The sequence below is a fragment of the Coturnix japonica genome, chromosome 3, assembly GCF_054131305.1.
Source record: "Coturnix japonica strain WE chromosome 3, WE-NBRP24, whole genome shotgun sequence".
NCBI lineage: Eukaryota > Metazoa > Chordata > Aves > Galliformes > Phasianidae > Coturnix > Coturnix japonica.
Genome location: NC_140665.1, coordinates 30,648,947 through 30,667,887, shown reverse-complemented (window position 1 = coordinate 30,667,887; position 18,941 = coordinate 30,648,947). Strand labels below are relative to the sequence as shown.

At 52.5% G+C, this 18,941-nt stretch overlaps 2 protein-coding genes across 7 annotated transcripts; one reads left to right on the top strand and one right to left on the bottom strand.

Annotated features, from left to right (window-relative positions):
- The first annotated feature begins 75 nt into the window (after positions 1 to 75).
- Positions 76 to 7,394, top strand: POLH (DNA polymerase eta). Of its 2 annotated transcripts, XM_015857663.3 has the most exons (10): positions 76 to 253; positions 336 to 470; positions 553 to 764; positions 1,031 to 1,200; positions 3,363 to 3,466; positions 3,923 to 4,042; positions 4,276 to 4,399; positions 4,986 to 5,051; positions 5,729 to 5,892; positions 6,436 to 7,394. In XM_015857663.3, exons 1-10 carry the CDS (start codon positions 117 to 119, stop codon positions 7,280 to 7,282), a joined length of 2,079 nt encoding a protein of 692 aa, XP_015713149.1. In that variant the 5' UTR covers positions 76 to 116; the 3' UTR covers positions 7,283 to 7,394. The 2 variants fall into 2 exon arrangements, with proteins under 2 accessions (XP_015713149.1, XP_085399340.1); XM_085543214.1 differs by lacking the exon at positions 553 to 764.
- Positions 7,395 to 8,811: 1,417 nt separating this feature from the next.
- GTPBP2 (GTP binding protein 2) lies at positions 8,812 to 18,611 on the bottom strand. 5 transcript variants are annotated; one of them, XM_015857664.3, is made up of 12 exons: positions 18,313 to 18,611; positions 16,800 to 16,826; positions 16,068 to 16,252; positions 15,654 to 15,762; positions 14,943 to 15,140; positions 14,478 to 14,652; positions 13,682 to 13,901; positions 13,117 to 13,252; positions 12,684 to 12,742; positions 11,788 to 11,959; positions 11,344 to 11,508; positions 8,812 to 11,011 (listed from the first exon to the last, which is right to left on the bottom strand). In XM_015857664.3, exons 1-12 carry the CDS (start codon positions 18,493 to 18,495, stop codon positions 10,814 to 10,816), a joined length of 1,827 nt encoding a protein of 608 aa, XP_015713150.1. In that variant the 5' UTR covers positions 18,496 to 18,611; the 3' UTR covers positions 8,812 to 10,813. The 5 variants fall into 5 exon arrangements, 3 of the variants coding, with proteins under 3 accessions (XP_015713150.1, XP_085399350.1, XP_085399349.1); XR_014944684.1 differs by having other exon boundaries at positions 10,543 to 11,011; positions 11,788 to 12,115; positions 18,313 to 18,599; XR_014944685.1 differs by having other exon boundaries at positions 10,543 to 11,011; positions 11,788 to 12,112; positions 18,313 to 18,599.
- Positions 18,612 to 18,941: the final 330 nt, after the last annotated feature.

Genomic DNA, 18,941 nt, shown 5'->3' with positions numbered 1-18,941 from the left:
ATGAGCGCACCGCCCCCTCGATCCGAACTACAACTCCCAGAGTGCACCGCACGCCACTTCCGCCTCCATCCGGCCGCCCCGCCCCGTTGTCCCGCCGTGTGTCGGCGTGTGTCGCGATGTGGCGCGGCCGGGATCGCGTGGTGGCCCTGGTGGACATGGACTGCTTCTTCATGCAGGTGGAGCAGCGATACGACCCGCGGCTGCGCGGCCGGCCCTGCGCCGTGGTGCAGTACAAGCAGTGGCAGGGCGGCGGGTACGTGCTGTCGGCTCTCCCCTTCCCTTCTCTTTTCCCCTCTCCCCGCCGTTCTGTCGCCCACGGTTTTGGTGCGTTGCAGGATCATCGCCGTGAGCTACGAGGCGCGGGCGTTCGGCGTGTCCCGAGGGATGTGGGCGGCGGAGGCGCGGGCGCTGTGCCCGGAGCTGCTGCTGGCCAGAGTGCCCGAGGCGCGGGGCAAGGCGGACCTCACCCGGTCAGTGGGACGGCGGGAGGGGCGGGGAGGGAGCGGGGATCCCCCCCATTGCGGTCGGGCGGCGGCTGAGCTGTGCCGGCAGGTACCGGGATGCCAGCGCCGAGGTGATGGAGGTGCTGTCGCGCTTCGCCGCCATCGAGCGGGCCAGCATCGACGAGGCGTACCTGGACCTGACCGACAGCGCGCGGGAGCGGCTGCGGGAGCTGCGGGGGCGGCCGCTGGAGGCCGAGCTGCTGCCCACCACCTTCGTGCAGGGGCTGCCCGCGGGGCCCGGCCCCCAGCCCGCCGACAAGGGTACGAGGGTTCGGCCCCGACGGCCCCGCGGGGCTCCCGGTGCCGCCCGGCGCTGTCCCTCCCCGCGGTGCTGCTGGTGCGCTTCGTTCCCATAGCGCGCTCCCATAGTGTTGTTCTTAAGCTCCCTGCTTCTGTCCTCGCTGTTGGTGCGCGCTGTCAGATGTAGGCAGCTGTTTGCTGCTGTTTGCTGCCGCTTGCCGATGCCGTCTGTCCCTTTGGTGGGCTCACCAGCACGCACATAGCTCCCCTTTGCCTTCCTTCTGTAGAGGAGCTGCGGCAGCGTGGCGTGCAGGAGTGGCTGGCATCGCTGTCTTTTGATAACCTCAACTGCCCCGACCTGCAGCTGGCCATGGGAGCAGTCATTGTGGAGGAAATGAGGGTGGCCGTGGAGAAGGCCACCGGATTCAGGTGCTCAGCTGGGATTTCGCACAACAAAGTACGTGTGTGAGGCATCAGCCTCGCTTCTCTGAGCCACTCTATGCCACGGCAGCGCCACTGTGTTCTTCTAAACCTGTCCAGTGGAAGATGGGTGGGGAAAGCTATAGCGAGAGAATGATATTTACTGACTCAAACTCCCACCGACTTGAAGGAAAACACCTGCGTGCTGCTGCTGAGCTGCTTCTCCTCTTTCTGGTCAGTTGGTCTGTGGCACCTGCTAGCCATGCTCTGGGGGATGCTCAGCCAGCCGCACCGGTACCTCATGCACAGCAGCAGCTGCAGAAACAAACTGCCTTTGATGCTGCAGTTGTGGGGCTCAGCCTTTGCAGGAGCTCACCCGTTACAACTTTAAATGTGCAGGTGCTGACCAAAATGAGAAACAGATGCTTTGAAACTGGGGATAATGCATCTCGTCTTGGACTGCCATAGGTACAAGTTAAGCTCCCACCAACCAAACACAGATACCTGAGCTAGTTCTGCACAGGCTCATCTTGAAAGCAGCAAATGGACTGTGGCACAAGCTGAGTGAGCTGTACAAGAGCACTGCTGTAGTAATTTCCAATGGAATGGATGTTCAGCTTTGCTCTCTGTAGCATTCCTGCTCCTCATAGGAGCATCTCCCAGCAAGTTTCTATTCTTGCATTTTATTCTTAAGGAGAATAAGGATGTTAGGATGGGCTTTGTTACGTATCTATTGAAGAACTACGTATCTATTGTGTCAAGTGCAGAGTAGAGACCACCAGGTGGGAAGCCTGCACATGGTGGTGGTGTGAAATGTGCTACAGTGCTGCCACAGCCAGCTCAGCTCTGTGTGCGCGAGCCTTTTCTGCAGAGGCTGAAATAAGCATTAGGGTTCTCAGTAGACCACAGAGCATTTTGCCCAGCAGGAAACCATTCACAACTGCAGCATCAAAGTCAGTTCGTTTGTTGTGCATGAGGAGCTCTCAGTGGCTGGCTGAGCATCACCCAGAGCATGGCTTGATGATTACCGTGTACCACACTTGGCAAGATACAACATGAATGAGGTTATCTGTCTGCATCTAGCAGCTAAAAGAACAATACTGTAGTCTGTAGTGACTGTTTAATGAAGTGCAGTCAAATGGGGATGTCTAAAGTGGGATCCTGGGGAGATCAGTCTGAGTTCCATCGAGAGCCAATGTTTTCAATGAAGCCTACAAGGAGATAACAGCTGTAGGTATTACAGGTGAATACTAAGCAGGGGCAGGGCTGAGGGCCTGGGGCTGTGAGAGTTCCAAGAGATGAGATTAGGGATGAAACTTCTGGGCTTGGAGAAGTCCAGAAACAGACTGAAATCCTTTGTGTGTGAGTGGCTTCCAGGAAATAAGAAAATAAGGAGGTTTTTGGCTGAGTTGCAGTAAGTCAGGAAGTAGCCTGGGGTTACTGTGAGCAATCAGTCAGTAATGGGAGAGCAAATGGCACATACCCTGCTGCAGTATGTGCTAATTAGAGAGGTGTCAGAAAAAGTCAACTAATTATGCCCACAGAGCAGCAGTCATTGGTTCAGTTTGCTTCAGGAACAGCGTGGTTAAACTTGGAAGAGTCTCCAGTGAAATAAGAATGTCTTGACAGCTGCAAAATGACTGGATGTGGAAGGCTGAAGGAAAAGGATCTGCCTTGTCTAGAGAAAAGCAAGGGTTTGAAACAGGCCGAAAGCAAAGATGCATTAATCTATGAGGAGAACGCTTTGTTACGTGTGGTAAAGCAGTGCAATTATGGGACTTCTTAAAATTGGCCATACTTATTTCATTTGTGTATTTTTGACCCTGTGTTAGAGTAGGGTGAGAGGAGAAGCAGCATAGCAGATAGGTGAGGGAGTATCCCTTTTGAACCAGCCTTTGTGTGTTTTATAGTTTCCTTTTGCAGCATTATGCTGCTGTAGACCTTACAGAGAGAAGCTAAAACATTAAGAAAAATCAAGATAGAAACAGAAGATGAAGGAGCAAGCGTAGTGAGAGAAATAGCTGGAGGAGGATTATGGAGATGCTGGGAGCAAGTAGTGGTGCAGCCTCTGTGCCCTTTCTAGCAGCCTCTCCAAAGGCAGCCCTTAAAGCTGCTAGAGCAGCATGTGCTGTTGAGTTCTGGACAATGAAGTCAGCGCAGTTCTTAATAACAAGCTTTCCACCCTCTTCCGTATTACAGATGCTGGCAAAACTGGCCTGTGGGTTAAACAAACCCAACCGCCAGACACTGGTATCTTCACGATCTGTCCCGCAGCTCTTCAGCCAGATGCCTGTCAGCAGTATGTGAGTATGGGGAGCTGCCTGCTTTTGTGCTGCTTGGGGCTTAGGCTGAGCTGCTGTGTGGCAAGAGCACCTGTTTGAAATGCTGGTGCTCCACTTCCTCAGTCTAGGCTTTTATGATGAAGAGAGCTCTGCTTGCCCTTGTTACTGATGTCTTTGCTTCTGTTAGTTTTGTCCTTACTTTGAATAAAGAAATCAAAGTGACCTGGGTGTAGGAAACTGTTCCCGGCTACATCAACAGAGAGCAGTCTAATGTTAATTGACAGCAGTCAGCAAAGGCTTTCAACATCCACAGTAACTGTTCCTCTATCTATCTAATAGAGAGAGAGGAAATCCTGCTAGGAATCCAACCAGCTTCTGACTGCTTCTAATTGTCCTGAACTAGTGTCATCTGCAGCAGAAAGGCTTATTGCACTCTTCCACATGGTGCTCTGTTTTCATCTTTTTCCTTTGCTGTAGCCGTAACCTGGGGGGCAAGCTTGGTGTTGCCATCACTGACATCCTGGGAGTGGAGTACATCGGGCAGGTGACACAGTTCAGTGAGACGGAGCTCCAGACTCACTTTGGAGACAAGACTGGGTAATGATGTACCATTGCTGCGTTTTGGGTGAGAAGGGAGGCAGTTCATTGCTGCTGATGTTAGAGCAGGGACCAAATCCAACTGCCTATTGTGCTTGTCCCAGCTGCCTGCATGCAGGGCAGCAAATTATCCACTTGGCACCTGCAGAACCTCTGCAGTGGGTGTCCCTTTGTTTGCACATTCCCACAGGGCCACGGCTGCCTTTACAGCATCGTATTTCTGTGGCTTTCAGGTCCTGGCTCTATGATCTGTGCAGAGGAATTGATGATGAACCTGTCAAGAACCGCCACTTGCCTCAGTCCATTGGCTGCAGCAAGAACTTCCCTGGGAAATCAGCCCTGGCTACACAGAAGGAGGTAGGAAAAGCCAATGTCTTGCAAGAAGAAACTCAGCTTTTGGATTGGTGAATAAAAGAAAGAACTCTAAAAGCAGAGATTAGCTTGCAGAACTGCTGCTTTTCTGTGTCGTGGTACCTTAAAACTCAAGCCAGGGGTCTGGTGGAAGGGAGTGATTTGGGCCACTAGAAAAATCCCCCATTGACAGAATTGAACTGACAATTCATGAGTAATAAAAAGGTCCAGCGTCATAATTTCCATGAGCAAAAGGGATCTCATGGTACCAAGCTTCCATGGCTGGCTGCTAGAAGGAAGGTAACTACCTGAAAGGAGGGGAGAGGCAAAAACAGATCCGGAGTTGTGGAGCCTGACTACCTTTAAGCAAGCTCTGGTAGTAATGCTGTAGGTTTGGTGTCTGCAGTGCTTTTCCTCCAGAGTTACCTGGGCCATTTCCTCCAGAATTATTCCAGATGTTGGGCTTTGTGATAATCTGTGTCTATTCCAGTCTGATCCCCTTCCAGTGTTCCTTAGTGGCTGTAGTATTGCTCTGGCCTGGCAGCAGTGCTGTGAGCATGGGCCCACACCTGTTTGTTGTTCTTTTATCCAGGTGCAACACTGGCTGCTGCAGCTGGCCTTGGAGCTGGAATCCAGGCTGATCAAGGACAGGAGTCAGGTAAGGAGACGTGCAGAGACAGCATCCTTTCTTCTATGCCTGAGGAGGCCAGGCCTTCAGGAAACCACACAGTGCATGTGCAAGAGGCTGAGGGTAGTGGGGCTGGGGGAGGGAATCTGCCTGCCCTTGGATGCATGTCAGTGCTGAGGTGCTCTGAGAAAGGAGTGTGTATTAGAGTCCAGCCACCAAAATGACTGTCTCAGAATGCTGCAAGGCTAAGGATGGTCCTTTTTCTTGTGCTTTAGGATGCAGGGACTTGAAACCTGCTGCACTCTCGAACTGCCTCATCGCTGCTCTGTTGCATATTGCAAGTCCTTAGCTGATGGTGTGACCTTTGAGAGCAAATAATATGATTAAAACCACAGATGGTAGACTGCAGGCCCAGGTGAAGCTACTAGCTTCACTGCTGCAGGAAAGCCACAAAACGGCACACAGCTGCCTTTGAACAAAAACGAGGACGAAATGCTTGACAGCCCGTGTGAGGCAGTTGTTTAAGTCCTTGCAGTCCTGTATCTCATCTCTTGGAGATCAGGCCAGGCAGGACAAGCTGCCATCTGTCACGTAGCATCGAGAGGTGGCAGGGTTGGAGAGCGCTCTAGGCAGAGACCATCTCCGCCGCCATTCCGGCTCCTCCCTGTAGATGTCGCCTGCAGCACAGCTACGTCTTCTCTCTGCAGAACCACCGAGTGGCCAAGCAGCTGATGGTGGTCATCCGCATGCAGGGAGACACCAGGCTGTCACGCTTCTGTGCTGTGACCCGCTACGATGCACAGAAGATCTCCAGTGATGCCTTTGCCCTCATCCAAAACTGCAACATGGCTGGGGCTCACCAGGCAGCCTGGTGAGTATGGGAGGAAGTGGTTCACATCCCTGCTAGGACTTGATATGAATGACGGTTGTGCTGACTGCCAGGAAAAGGACAAAGATGCTTTTTGAGAAGAGGCCATTGGGACAAGAATTAAAACTGGGGTGCACAGCTCCTGTATTCAACATAACTTCCTCCCTCCTGCTCTGTAGTAGATGCTGGGGTGTACTTTTACGACAAGGCTGCTGCTGAGGCCCTCTCTGTGACTAGAAGGGTCACAGTAGCTCCAGCCTGTGGTGGACTAGGCTGGCAGCTGGCTGTCCCTGCTCTGCTACCTGTCTTCTGGGGGAGGAAATGCTGTTTTGGGATGAGACTTGCTGCTGTGCCCAACGTAGCCTGCAGTATGTGAGAGGCTGTGTTCTGGAGATAGCATAACAAACTGTTACAGGAAACGTCCCTCCCACCTCTTGTCAGATACCCAGACTAAGTGCTTTCACAAGTTTCCCTCTCTCTTTCCTGTGAGCATTGAATGCTGCCTTCTGCCTCTTGTCCAAGTTGATGTTGCTCTGTCCTTTGCAGGTCTCCCCCACTCATATCAGTGCACCTCGCTGCTAGCAAGTTCTCTGCTCCCACATTCCTCTCCGCAGGCATCACATCCTTCCTGACTAGTGATGCTTCATCTGATGGCACTGCTGCTGGCAGCACAGAGGCCACGTCTTCCACGAGGTCTAGGGTCAAATTCTTCAGGAGCCCAAGCAAAGAGCATAGACAGAAGCCGGCTAATGCCATTGAGTCGTTCTTCCAAAAGGCGACAGAAAGGCAGCAGTCCCAGGCAGTGCTAACCAGCCTGCCAGCTGCCTCCTGTGCTCAGTCACCTGCACCCAGCTCCCTGGGGCACCCAGAGGGAGATGGTGCTGGTCTTGCCTCTGAGCGGTGTGAGCTGGAGGCCTCTGTGAAGTGGAGTTCTGGAGATGGGAGCCCTACTTCTTCCAAGAGGCCGCCTTGTGAGGAGCTGCCGTCTGATGCTACACAAACACCCTCAACTCCACCCAGCTCCAGGATCCTCCTGAAGTTAGAGCCAACTCTGGAGGGAAACGAGCAGAATTTGCCACCCCCCGAGCAAGCCCTGCTCCCTCATGTCTCACCAGGGGACCAGCAGCGCTGTGAGAAGTGTGGCCAATATGTGCTGGCCTGGGAGCTCCCAGAGCACATGGACTACCACTTCGCTGTGGAGCTGCAACGCTCCTTCCAGGAGCACAGCTCCCCACCAGCTCCAGCAGAGGTTCCCAACCCCAAGGCTGCAGCTTCTGGGTCTCCTGCCAAGGTGAGGAACAAGTCCAAGACTCCAACAGGACCTAATGCAAAACGACCTCGGGAAAGTGTGACAAGGACTTTAGATTTTTTCTTTAAGCGTTTACCTCCCTAACACACAGCTGTGCTGCAAGCTTTTAGAGAATCAGTGTTTTTTAAAAACTAAACCTTTTATGCTGCCTTTCAGCTTTTAATCCAGAGAAATCTAATAAATTATCTCTACCCAACTCTATGAGGAATTAGGACTGATGAATAGTGTGTGGTGTGGGATGTACCCAGCTCTGTGAATTGCACACATAGTCTGGTGGTGACTACCATGCCTGTGCATGGTATATATGGTTTGGCAACTGTGTTGCTGCTTAGTGCGTAATGCTCATCACTAGCTCTAGAGAGCACAAGAAACACTGCTAATATCAAATGACCCCATTGGCTACAGAGCTGACAAAGCAGTCTATACTATACAGCAAAACAGGAGATCCTGCATCGTGGCAGGAGATGGGTTCAGCTCCATGCTGCAACGCTTGGGGCCCCTGGGCCTCTTCTATAAGCTGGGCTGCTGCCGATGTGAGCCCAGTTCTGGAGCAGTGGGAGGGAGCATATACGTCAAGGCAGTGCTGGGTGGGGCCAGGAAACACAACATACTTTGCAGAGGGTTTCATCAGCTGCAGCCTTTCTCTCCCAGAGCAAGGGGACAGCCTCTCAGGCAGCAGAGAATGATGCAAAGTACAGCTGTAGTTGCATGTGCTGTTTCCCTTTCGTTTCTGAGTAGCACCACCCTGCTTCCAGCTGTTGAGCTGCTCTCCTTCCATCAGCCAACGTTCTCCCCTGCGCTAGGAAGCTGCCACACTGCTGTCAGCGGCCACCTAGTACATAGCATGGCAGCTGCAAGATGCTGAGAAGCACAAGGCAAAGCTGATGCTGGTGTGTGCAGCAAGCTCTGCTGGCAGCGAGCAGAGGAAGGAATTACAGAGTCCCTCCTGTTAATGACAGCCCTCACCTTGCAAAGTGACAAGTTTCCTGAAGTCCTTACAGAAAGAGGAATAGCAACCAGTCTGGCAGGGTTGCCTCAGTCCTCTGACAGCAGCACACCTCATTTCCTACGTGACTGGCAAGACCGGCCTTAGCAGGTGCTGCTGCTGGTCACAAAAACAAGCTGAGAACACCCATTGACGCAGCCACTCAGTGACACACATCACTTCCACAGGGAAGCCCTTCTGCCTCTCGTCCCAAGGGAACAACACGTTCTCAGGGACATCAAAGCAGCTGCAAACCCCTTGATAAGGTTGAAGCTATTTTAGAAGCAAGCCACCAGTTAGGTCTGTCCCCTAGAACGCATCCCTTTAATTAGGCTCTGGGGCAATGAGGAAGCCCCAGCCAAAGGCAGTCCCGCCCCCAGCAGCCAGAAGAGCTGTGCTCACGGTGACGTGGCTGCCTGTCACTTCAGGCTTGCTCCGATAAGTTGGGAGAGCGAGGTTGTAAACAGCAGCGTGCACGCATTCCTTCCACGCCCTGGGATGGTATTTATAGGACTGAGTGCAGGATGCAGGGTGAAGGGCAGCCATGTCCAGCCATGACCCAGCTCAAGGGCGGCAAGGCAAAAAGCCCAGCTCCACCCTCACTCACTGTACAACTTGACCAGCAACCTCCATAAAACATCTTTATTCTGTACATTTATTTATAGACACTCAGGGAACAGGGATAAACCCCAGCATTAGAAAACGTCAAGACAACAAAACAGCGATTATGAAGAGCATGGCACCAAGAACAGTCATGCCACAGCTGGTAGGGACAAGATGGGACCAGCCATCAGCTATGTACCTCAGAGAGGGTTAGAGAAGCCCAAGCCTACTTTGGTGTGGAAGACGCTAGGGCTGCTGCAAACAGCTGGCATCGTGTTCCTCACCCCAAGGCAGCTTCTTAGTGAGCCACGAGCTGGCAGCTGGCACCAGTCCTCTCAGGCACGGCTGAAAGACCTACAACCACTGCAGTCACCCTGACCCAGCAGCTGCGGTCTCCCCACTGAGCTGACTTACAGCTGGGTCAGTGCTCTTCCCAATGGGCAGGCAGTGCCTGCTTCTGCCACCATTGAGCTGTTTCTTGAGTCCTTTCAGGTACATCACCATTTCACCAGCCTCCCCCTGGCCCAGCATGCACTCTGCAGTGCTGCCATCTTTTGTCTCCCCAGGTATTATGCTGTCCACAGATCCGCAGCAAGGGCCACCCAGCCCCGCACGCACTGCCTGTGCCAGCAGCCCAGCACCAGAACTTGCTTTCAGGAGGGCAGAAAGGCTCTTTGGGTGTTTGTGTGCTGTTGCAGGCCCTCTCCCCTCTCTTCAGTCAGAGCTGGTAAGCTACGTGCCATGCAACAAGGTTGGCTGAAGGACTTGCTCACAGCTGACTCTTTTGGTCTGACAGTCAGTGAGAAAACCAAAAGCCCATGAACAGCTCAACAGACCCTGCCTATGGGCTGAGGGGCCTGGAGGAGCTGTCACACATGGCAGCCACACAACGGCACAAGGGAAATGAGAGCGCTTCACTGCTCGTGCAGAGTCCTTGCTGGCAACAGCAGCCTTCCACTCACAACACACCCCAACGGCAGGGGAAAGAAAAGAAGTCTTCCTTGAGAAGAAAAATAAAGTCACGCCACTTTCAAATCACATCTAAACAACAGAAATCACCTTGTTTTGTGTTAGTAATGTGGCCTGTCCTCACATTAAGGCAAGTGTGAGGAGAAAGGTGGGCTGGGCCCTGGAGAACTAAACCAGGGAGCTCACTGCAAGCCACTGCAGCCAGCGTGTAGACTTCACCTGTAGCTGCACAGCCATGGAATAATCTGCCCATGCCAGCACAGGCCCAGGTCCTGCTCTGCTCCACAAAGCAGATCCTGTTCTGCTGCTGCAAGGAGCTGTTTGCAAGCGCAAACTCTGCCTTTGCACTGTAATGCCGGGAGGCTGCGCCACACCAAGCAGCCACAGCTTCCTAAAAGCCACAAAGTGGGATGCTGAAGGACTGTGTACATGCACACAGGGAACAGGACAGGATGCTTGTCCAACAGTAAGATACTCAGACTGGAGTAATGCAAAACCAGCATACAAATGGACACACAGCAGATTAAAGCCAACCAAGATTAAAACAGTTAAAAAGTGTCCTGAACGTATTTTGATAGGTTCAAACAAGATCCTGCTGCAGGCAGCAGGGCCTCTCTCATCCCCTGCCTGGAAGGATGTGCTGCAGGACTGCATCAACCCAGTGCTCAGAGAGCTGGAATGGGACCAGATCTTGTTTCACAGATGGAAAAACATCCCTTCACTACCTGCCTCCAAGGCTTCTGCTCTTCCCAAACAGTAATTTTCTAACAGTGAACAAAGCCAGAACTTGCCTGCCCAGGCCAGCGGGTGCCTCCAATCTATTCTGAAGGAAGGCAGGATAACAACAGCAGTGGGCAATGCGGACAGCGTGCTTATCTTGCCTCACGTACAGCACTGAACGTGAGGAACTCTCAGAGGCTCCACCTCACAGTACGGAAGAGAGACAGCCTTGCTAGAATGGGACAGCAGCAGCTCCAGGCGTCGCTCAGAGACCCACGGGAGCTTTCATCCTTCTCCCTGGTTGCTGGTGAGCAGAGATCTCTCTGACCTAGTGGTAGTCAGAAGCTCAGCTGTCCAGGCCCTAGAGACTCCTCCAGGCCATTTTCTTTGGTGGTGATGGCTTGGAGGTCAGTGACATGCCCAATGCCTTTGGTGACTCCTTCACGGAAAAGCAGCTTGGCTCCAATCTTCAAGTATTCAGGATGTTTGATGAATCTGAAACAGACAACGGCCTTCTCTCCTGTCCGCAGCTTATCCTGAAGAGAAAAAAGGGACAGCTTAGATCTATCTGTCCCACTGATGCATGCAAGAGAGGTGCATGTGGATGCTAAGATGAAGCAAATGAGCAGGTTGTCTCCTCAAGTGGCTCAAATCCTTCCCATTATTGCTTGCATAGGGGGAGACAGGAGAACACAAGCCCTGGTGTATGGAAAGCTCCCCCCCCCCCTCCCTTCAGAGTCTTGCTGTAGTCTGTGATACTGCTTATTTTGTGAGGAGGAAACACCAACCAAATGGAAAGGATTCCCATCTGGAACCAGCAGGTCCCACACTGAGTTCCATCTTTATCCCTTCTCCTTCCACAACTTACCTTTCCATGGATCTTCTCTACAACAGCCGTCTGCCGCACGTTCCCCACATGTACCGTCACCTGAAATCCCTTCCGGAAAGTTGTTGCATGGAACAGCAGCACAATCTCGGCTTCGAACACTGAGCAGATGGTGGGGTTCATTTCCGGGCTCACCATGACCATGCCCTGCACAATAACCAAAAGCTCAGATTAGTTAAGGCCAACCCTCCTGTTTCTGAACAACACCCACAACCATAAACATGTCTCCACTCTTGGAACTTGGACTTGTGCCCCATTCTCAGTCCAATACTCATCACACTTCACAGCCTGGCAACCTCCTTCCCTTTCAACAAGCTTTCTGTAAACACTTCTATTTCATTCCCACTCTACCAAAGGGAGATCCACAGGGAAGCCTCCAGTCCCACTCACTGGACCAGCAAGGAAGCTGGCAACAGCAGGACTCACCTTCCGCAGCAGGGAGCGGTCGAAAGGTCCGAGGGCCAGCGTGGCTGCCTGGCCAGCCCGCAGCACACGGCAGGCTGAGCGGTTGCGCTGGATGCTGCACACTTTCAGCCGGAGGAACTTCCCATCATCAGTGGGACCAACCACCAGGTTCTCCCCTTCTCGGCAGATCCCACTGCCCAAGGCACAACAGCAGGACAGAGCTCATCAGGAGACAAGGAGGAATTTGCGCTCTCCAAGATCAACCTGCACAAACTCCCTAGGGCCAAGGAGGCGAGTGTCTTTGGATTCTTACCCAGGCACGTGACCAACTAATAGGAATGCAATGCTGCTGGGAATAGGGAGCAAAAGCCACATTATCGCACCTCAAACACCAAGATTCCCTTGGACAGGGGCCACTCCCTCCCACTGCTCTGCCACACTGCATCATTTCTGCTGGTGAGACTGCAGTTGCCACTTGTGTGAATGTAGCCAAGCTGTGCTCACTGCTCTTGAAAGCTGAATGACAACTGCTTTCTTCACAGGGTGACATTAACTTCTGCTGGGAGCAGAGGACTTACAGTCTACATTTCCTCATCCTGATGGAGGAAGAAGGAATACAACACCTTAGCATCCTGGCTTACTTTCGCTGACTCTGTTTCCAGCATGCTTTCACCTACTAGAACATTACAAGTCACATCCCTATCTAGCAACTTTAGAGCAGATTCCTTGCCTGCCACTGCACGAGCAACAGACGGCTCATGACACCTCCTAGCACTCTGTGGTCCTCCATCCTCTCTCGGTTCAGTGATCTGGCATAGGGATAAAGCTTGCACTGCTTCCATCTGCAGCAGGTAACTCTAACCTTGTGGGAACTCCAGCAACCATTTGCAATCACACATGTCTGCCTGCTCCCTTACCTCGACAGAGTTCCTCCCACAACAGTTCCGACTTCTGGCACAGTATAAATTTCATCAACCTGCAAGAAGGCAACAAGAAAAAGCTGCTCAGAGAGCCGCGAAATAGCACTCCAGAGTGAGAACAAACGGCCCAGCCCATACAGAATCAGACACCATCTGTGAGCTTTCATTAGCTCCCACAACTTTCCTTTTAGAGGAACCTTTGCCGTTTAAGTGGCAAGTAAAGAAACAACCTTCTCACTGAAATGGGCACCCCTTGGTTTGGACGCAGCCCAGCCTAACAAGCCTCTTTCGAATGAATTCTTTCTTTACTTGAACATCTCCCAGTAGTTCACCTTGTCTCTGCCTGTTCTATCTAGAATCCACAGATGTTTGTCACACATCACAGCAATGAATGCACTAAGAGAACTGGAGCCAAGCTACCCTTCCATACCTGAAACTCTGTGAGTTGTTGCATTAGCTCCTCCTGCTCTTTACTGTTGGTCAGTGGAGGAAGGATGTTGAGAAAGACTTTCACAAGATCCAGGTTCTCCCCAGAAACACTGGACAGTGTGAAGATTGGGGTGATGCTGTCAGACACAAAGAGACAGGAGTAAGCAGAAAGTCAGACTGCAGCTATCAAAGGTGGCTGAGATTCTGAATCTACCAAGTCCAGAGGCTACAATGATAAATGGTCAGAGCAGGAGGTCTGCCCTCCTACTCTGGAGGGGTAGGCACAATTCTGCAGTAACCCCTGTTTCAGTAGCTGGTTGAGGCACTGATCTCTTGCCAGCCCACAATTCAGTCTTGGAAAAGCAACTCCAGCACAACCTTTGGCATCTTCTGCCCCCACAGCCCAGAAAAAAGGCCTGGGAGGTGAAAATGAAGAGGTTATAAAACCCGCTGAGAAGCCCAGACGTTCAAGATGTGGTTGCCTCCCTTGTCATCACCCTCTCCCAGCTCCACATAGCAGCCCAGTCTGAACTGGCTGCCCCCAGCAGAAAAGAATGCTTCCTTACTTGGGAGACTGTGCAAACTGCTGTGCTGCTGTAACAGCATCATCATCTGAGGTGACAAGCAATGGAAGCTTGTTGCAGCCTGGCTGCTTCAGAATTCGTTCCAGCTGCTTCACTGTCCGTTCCACAGTAGCTTTTGAACACAAGTCAACTTTGCTGATGACAATGAAGAAGGGGACCTTGAGGGCCATGGCCAAGCCCAAGTGCTCTCGTGTCGTGCCCGCTGCAGGAGACAAGTTAGATTGCAGTCACTGTTTATTTTTGTAAAGCTACATCTCCTGACCTTCCCACGGGCTTACCCTAGAAATTTTATCCCAATAGTTCATCAGGCAACGAAAAAGCAAAACTGTTCTTTTAAACAAAAAACAAGAGGATTCCAGCAAAACAGAACCCAGAATTACTGGAACAGATCTCCTTGCTTCAGAAGGATGCAGTAGTTTTCCTTCTTTATAACCAGAAGATGTCACAGAAAGATGTGGAAAAACTCCAGCTGCCTTTTCACAAGGTTGCAGGATTCAACACCTCTAAGAATGCAATAAAAGCCTTCTTTTTTTCTTCTCCTTCTCCCCCCACCCTCCAGCAAGTACAGCCTTAAATTCCAAACAAAGTCTCCGTCCAGAGCACTGTTTAATATGGCCTATAGCTAGTAACCCAGCTCTGTTTCCCTCCCAGGCACTTACAGGTGCTGGTCTACAAGAAATCAGAAGAGACTTCTGGACTATTATTATCTTCCAAAAACTTGCTTCCCCATTTCTCTTCATATTTTACTCTCAGCCTGTGCAGGCAGTGTAACACTCACCAATGCCAGTGTTGGCACTAACCACCAGCATTGCAAAATCTGGGCAGTAGCTGGTGAGGCCAAAGATGGTTGTTTTCAGATACTTGTGGTGGCCAGCCAAGTCGATGAAAGTGATCATCTTGGAAGAACTCTCACAGATCTCTTCTGCCGTTCGGGAGTCACTGTAATTTACCACCTGAGGAACACGAGGACTTGGTGAGAAAAGAAGCTCCAGCTGACAAGTGAAGGAAGGGCCAGCTCTTATTGGTCCCCTTTGACATCCAAATTAGCAAAGAGAGATCATAGATGCAAGAAATCATGTCTGTTGCAAATGGACACAAGCAGCGTTCAGGTTCAGGTAAGGGGACACAGAGCTGTACTGCCTCTCTTCAATCATATTTCCCTCAGTACTGTATCAGGAGGGAAATCCTATTCTTCTCCATCCTCCCAGTCACCTCCATCTGAGTTCAGCAGCCCCCTCCTTACCTCTCCTTTGCTGTTGAAACCGAGAATCTCAAAGCTGATGCTTGATGTTCTTCCTGACTGGATTTCATGGAGATGTCTGAAGAGATTGAGGCGTGCTCGGCCCCGGCCGTTGTCCAGCTCTCCTTGCGTTAGGACACCCAACAGAGTTGACTTCCCTGAGTCCACATTCCCCAGCACAGCTACTCGCAGGTCTAAGAACTACAGGAAAAAGAACAAAGAAATCATTAAACCTAAATGCTGCGCTCCACTGGGTTCATATGAACACCACATAGCAGCAGAGATGCACTCCAGAGTATCCTTCCACAACAGACACTGCAGTGTATTTTTGTTCAGATTCTGTTCTTGCTCATGGCAAATCATAGTCTGGGAGTTGTGATATACTTCATTGTGTTGTGACATGACACATCAGCAGGAAGTCTAAATTCTTCCTTGTTTGCACACTGGGTTGCATCATAACTGTTGTTGCAGAAGTCAAATGGTTATCATCTCTGATCAAGGAAATCTCTCCTACTGTATGAGCCACAACCACAATCTTGGAGATAAGAAGTGTCGTCCTCAAAGCCTCCCTCTGGCAGCTCTTTAAAGCACCTGCTACGGGCTAATCTAGAGCAGACTGCCTCTAGGGCTTGGACTCTCATCCCAAAAGTAAGTTCCTTGTATGAGGGCTGCAATTCTCTGGCAAGAGAGGATGGCCAGGTCACAGGTTCCTACCTGCTGGTTGTCAGGCACCTTTCGGACGAGCACCTCCGTTATCTTCCTTGGAACATCACTGTCATAATCCACCTCCCTCTCTCGCAGCACCGTAATGTCAGCTCCAACCCTGCCACAGACACAAAAGGGAAGAGTGAGACACACACTTGCACTCAGCAGCCCTTGCACATCTAGAATCAGACCTGAGAAAGCGAACAGGATGAAAACTAGGTATAGCAGGGTAGCAGCCTCAGACTTGAAGCCTGAAGTCCTCTAGCTCCATTCCTATGTCTAGACCTTCCTGATAAGAAAATTTCTATCATACACAAGCACCGTGGAGTGGTGCCACCAGCTCCTCTTGGAACTCCTGGAGCCAAGTCTCATTGTACCAATTGTTCAAGCCTACAGGTCCTTCAGACAAAAGTGAACACATACTTCTCTGCCATGCGGCGCAGGGTCTTGAGTGAGGCACGCATCTCCTCCTCCGAGAGGCCCACCAGCAGCCCGTTGTCCTCCACACCAATCTGGTACACAGCCTCACCGCGGCCTTCCTGTAGTCTCCACTTCATCTGTGTCACCAGGTGTTCAAAGCGGTACTGCGAGGGATTCACCAGCTTCAGCTGTTAAACAGAGGGGGGAGTTATAGTCACAGCCTGGAAGCAATCCCAGAGCCCAAACCAGCAGCACTCTAAATCAACTCTGTGAAGCAAAGCCCCCTGCTCTGACCCACCTCTGGGAAACACACCCCATGTTAGCATCTAAATAGAAACCATGGGAATGCTAAGAGAGTGTTTCACAGGGATGCGTGCATATGGCAGCAGAGCATTTCTGCACCTTCCCAAAGGGTCTGTACTCTGCCTGCTGGGGGGTAACAGCACCATGGGACCTATTTGTGATACATGAGCCAAGCGTGATTAGCAGAACAGCCACAAACCGAGTGATAAATGATTATCAGGGACACCTACAGCTGTCAATATGAGCTCAAACTCTTCCAGCTCAGACACTGGGTATCTCTGGGCACTCAGAAGATGACTGACTGTTCCTTCCTTAGTACAGTGTCTGTCTTTCTGTCCACATGGGCACGTTCCCCACACACTGTCTTTCCTGGAGTTATTTGTTGTGAGACAACTCTGCGAAGAAACCCTCCTACCCCCACAAAAGGCTCACCTTGTACTCGATGTTACCATCTTCTGCCTGGTCAGAGAACAAAACAAAACAGAATGGTTAGATGCTGTGCCAGCAGGGATTTCTATAGGCATCAGCTGAAAAGATACTCTCTACTGCTTGCATTGGCTATTTCAGAGAGGGAAAACTGCAGAAATTTATTGTTAGATTACAGTCTATTCTGCTGTTCATTCCCACACTCAACTAGAACGTACTTGAGGTTTCTTTTTGCTGTTTACATCACATATAACGAAAAACAAGGGATAAAAGTAGAATATAACACAGAAGGGTAGCGCTGCCACCTTCTTGTTTGTTTAACTTGTCCACAAAAAACAGGGCCAGTCACACAGAGTTCCAGGCTCAAAAGAGCCACTTCCCACACTGCAGAGCACACCATCCCAACCTTCTGTCCACTCAGTGCACACCAAGTTGTTTTAGAGCCTAAACCAGAAAGGCCCATAGAGTCATCGACCACAACAGGCTCCAGCTTCCAAAGAGAACGTATAGTCTAAACTGAAGTAACTTCAGCACTGATTTGGTCTAAGGAGCCTTTAAGAAGCCACGTACTCTGGCAGACTAAGTTGAGCTGCCAACTCTAAGCACTTGCTTTACCTCTGGACACCAATTTGCGTGTCAAGAGAGGCAACAGTCCTCTCCCTGCCTTCTAGCTGAGCTTCTAACCACAGTGGAGCTTATGGTGGCGGAAGGCCAACAGAGGGAAGTTCCAAGCTGCCAGCTCGGCACTTGGGAAGCAGAGCTATGCAGCGAGGGAAGGCTATGTGCAGGAGGTTTTACTCTTTTGCTATTTAAGAAAAATATTGCGTTCACATTCTGTGCTGTCCTCTAAACAAGGGGGTCGGTCTGTTCTGAGGCAGCTGAGCCTAGAGGAAAGCAACACACTAGACTGGGGCGGCCAAGGACAGGAAGCCGTGCTGAAACCACAGGGGCCGTGCAGCCTCCAGCTGAAGGGAAGCAAAACTGAACTGCAGCTGCAGGGGACAATCCTGCCCACCGACAGGATCTCACACAGCCGAGCTGAGCTCCTTCCTCGCTATAGCCCGGTGTGGGGAATGCCCCTTCCCGGCACAGACTGCGATAACTTACAGAGAGCTCGGCCAGCAGTGCTGAGCAGTGTTCTGCGGGACAATGTATTAATGCTCTCCGCCCAGTTTGCTCACAGCTGTGCCAACCAACCTGCACTGACCCACACACCCCTCAAGTACCACCAGCAGCTTTTCCAGCTGCAAGAGGCAAATACCATCACCGAGATCGCTCCCTCCGAGCCCGCCGGCACCCGCCGCATCCCGGCGTACGACAACACCGCCTCCCCGAGCCGTGCCGGTACCGTGCCGTGCCGAGCTCCGTTCTGTATCCCGGAGCCGGGGATCCCCCGCAGCGCTGCCCCGAGCTCCCCCTCATTCCCACCCCGGCCCCGCGGCGCACAAAGCCGCCCCCCCGTCCCGTCCATCCCGTCGTGCGGCGCTGACAGGCCCCGTGTCGCCCCCCGCCGTGTCACCTCAGGCGGCAGGTACGGCGGGTTGTTGGCCTTGCCCCCCCGGCTCCGCCCGTTCTTCTTCTTCGCCTTCGAGCCGCCGCCGCCGCCGCCGCCGCCGCCGGGCGCGGCCCCTCCGCGTCCTCGCAACGCGGCTCCGTTGGGCCGGCAGCAGCCCCCGAACAGCTCCGACACCCGCGGATCCATGGCGGCCGCTGAGGCCCCGCCGCCCGCCGCCGTTCCCGCTGTCCCCGCTCCCCGCCCGGGCTCCCCTCCGCCCCGGCCCCCGCCGTCAGCGAGCCGCCGCAAGGCACCACGGGAAACGGAGTCCACGGCGCCACCCGCCTACGATTCCCAGCACGCACCGCGCCGCGCCCCTCTCGGGACTGCTGCTCCCGACGTGCCCCGCGGCGCTACCCGCAACGTCCTCTATGGGTTCCCTTCGCAAGGGCGGATGGGAGTTGAAGTCCCGTGCGGGCGGCGCCCCCTGGCGGCCATGGAGCTCGGGGTGCCCCGGTGCTCTCCGTTACGGGACGGGGCGCTCCAGCACACGGATATTGGCACCGGGGGCGGGAAGCCGGGGCGCTTTACAACATGTCTGGCAGCAAAACTACCCAGTAAAGGCGGAGAAACGGCACCACGTACGTGACAAT

Coding starts and splice junctions, on each gene's coding strand:
- POLH (XM_015857663.3), top strand. CDS start 117: ATGTGGCGCGGCCGGGATCGCGTGGTGGCCCTGGTGGACATGGACTGC. Junction 4,400..4,985: donor CCCTGGCTACACAGAAGGAG/GTAGGAAAAGCC, acceptor TCTTTTATCCAG/GTGCAACACTGGCTGCTGCA. Junction 5,893..6,435: donor GGGGCTCACCAGGCAGCCTG/GTGAGTATGGGA, acceptor TGTCCTTTGCAG/GTCTCCCCCACTCATATCAG.
- GTPBP2 (XM_015857664.3), bottom strand. CDS start 18,495: ATGGATCCGCGGGTGTCGGAGCTGTTCGGGGGCTGCTGCCGGCCCAAC. Junction 13,902..14,477: donor TAGTGCCAACACTGGCATTG/GTGAGTGTTACA, acceptor TGTCTCCTGCAG/CGGGCACGACACGAGAGCAC. Junction 13,253..13,681: donor CAGTTTGCACAGTCTCCCAA/GTAAGGAAGCAT, acceptor TGTGTCTGACAG/CATCACCCCAATCTTCACAC.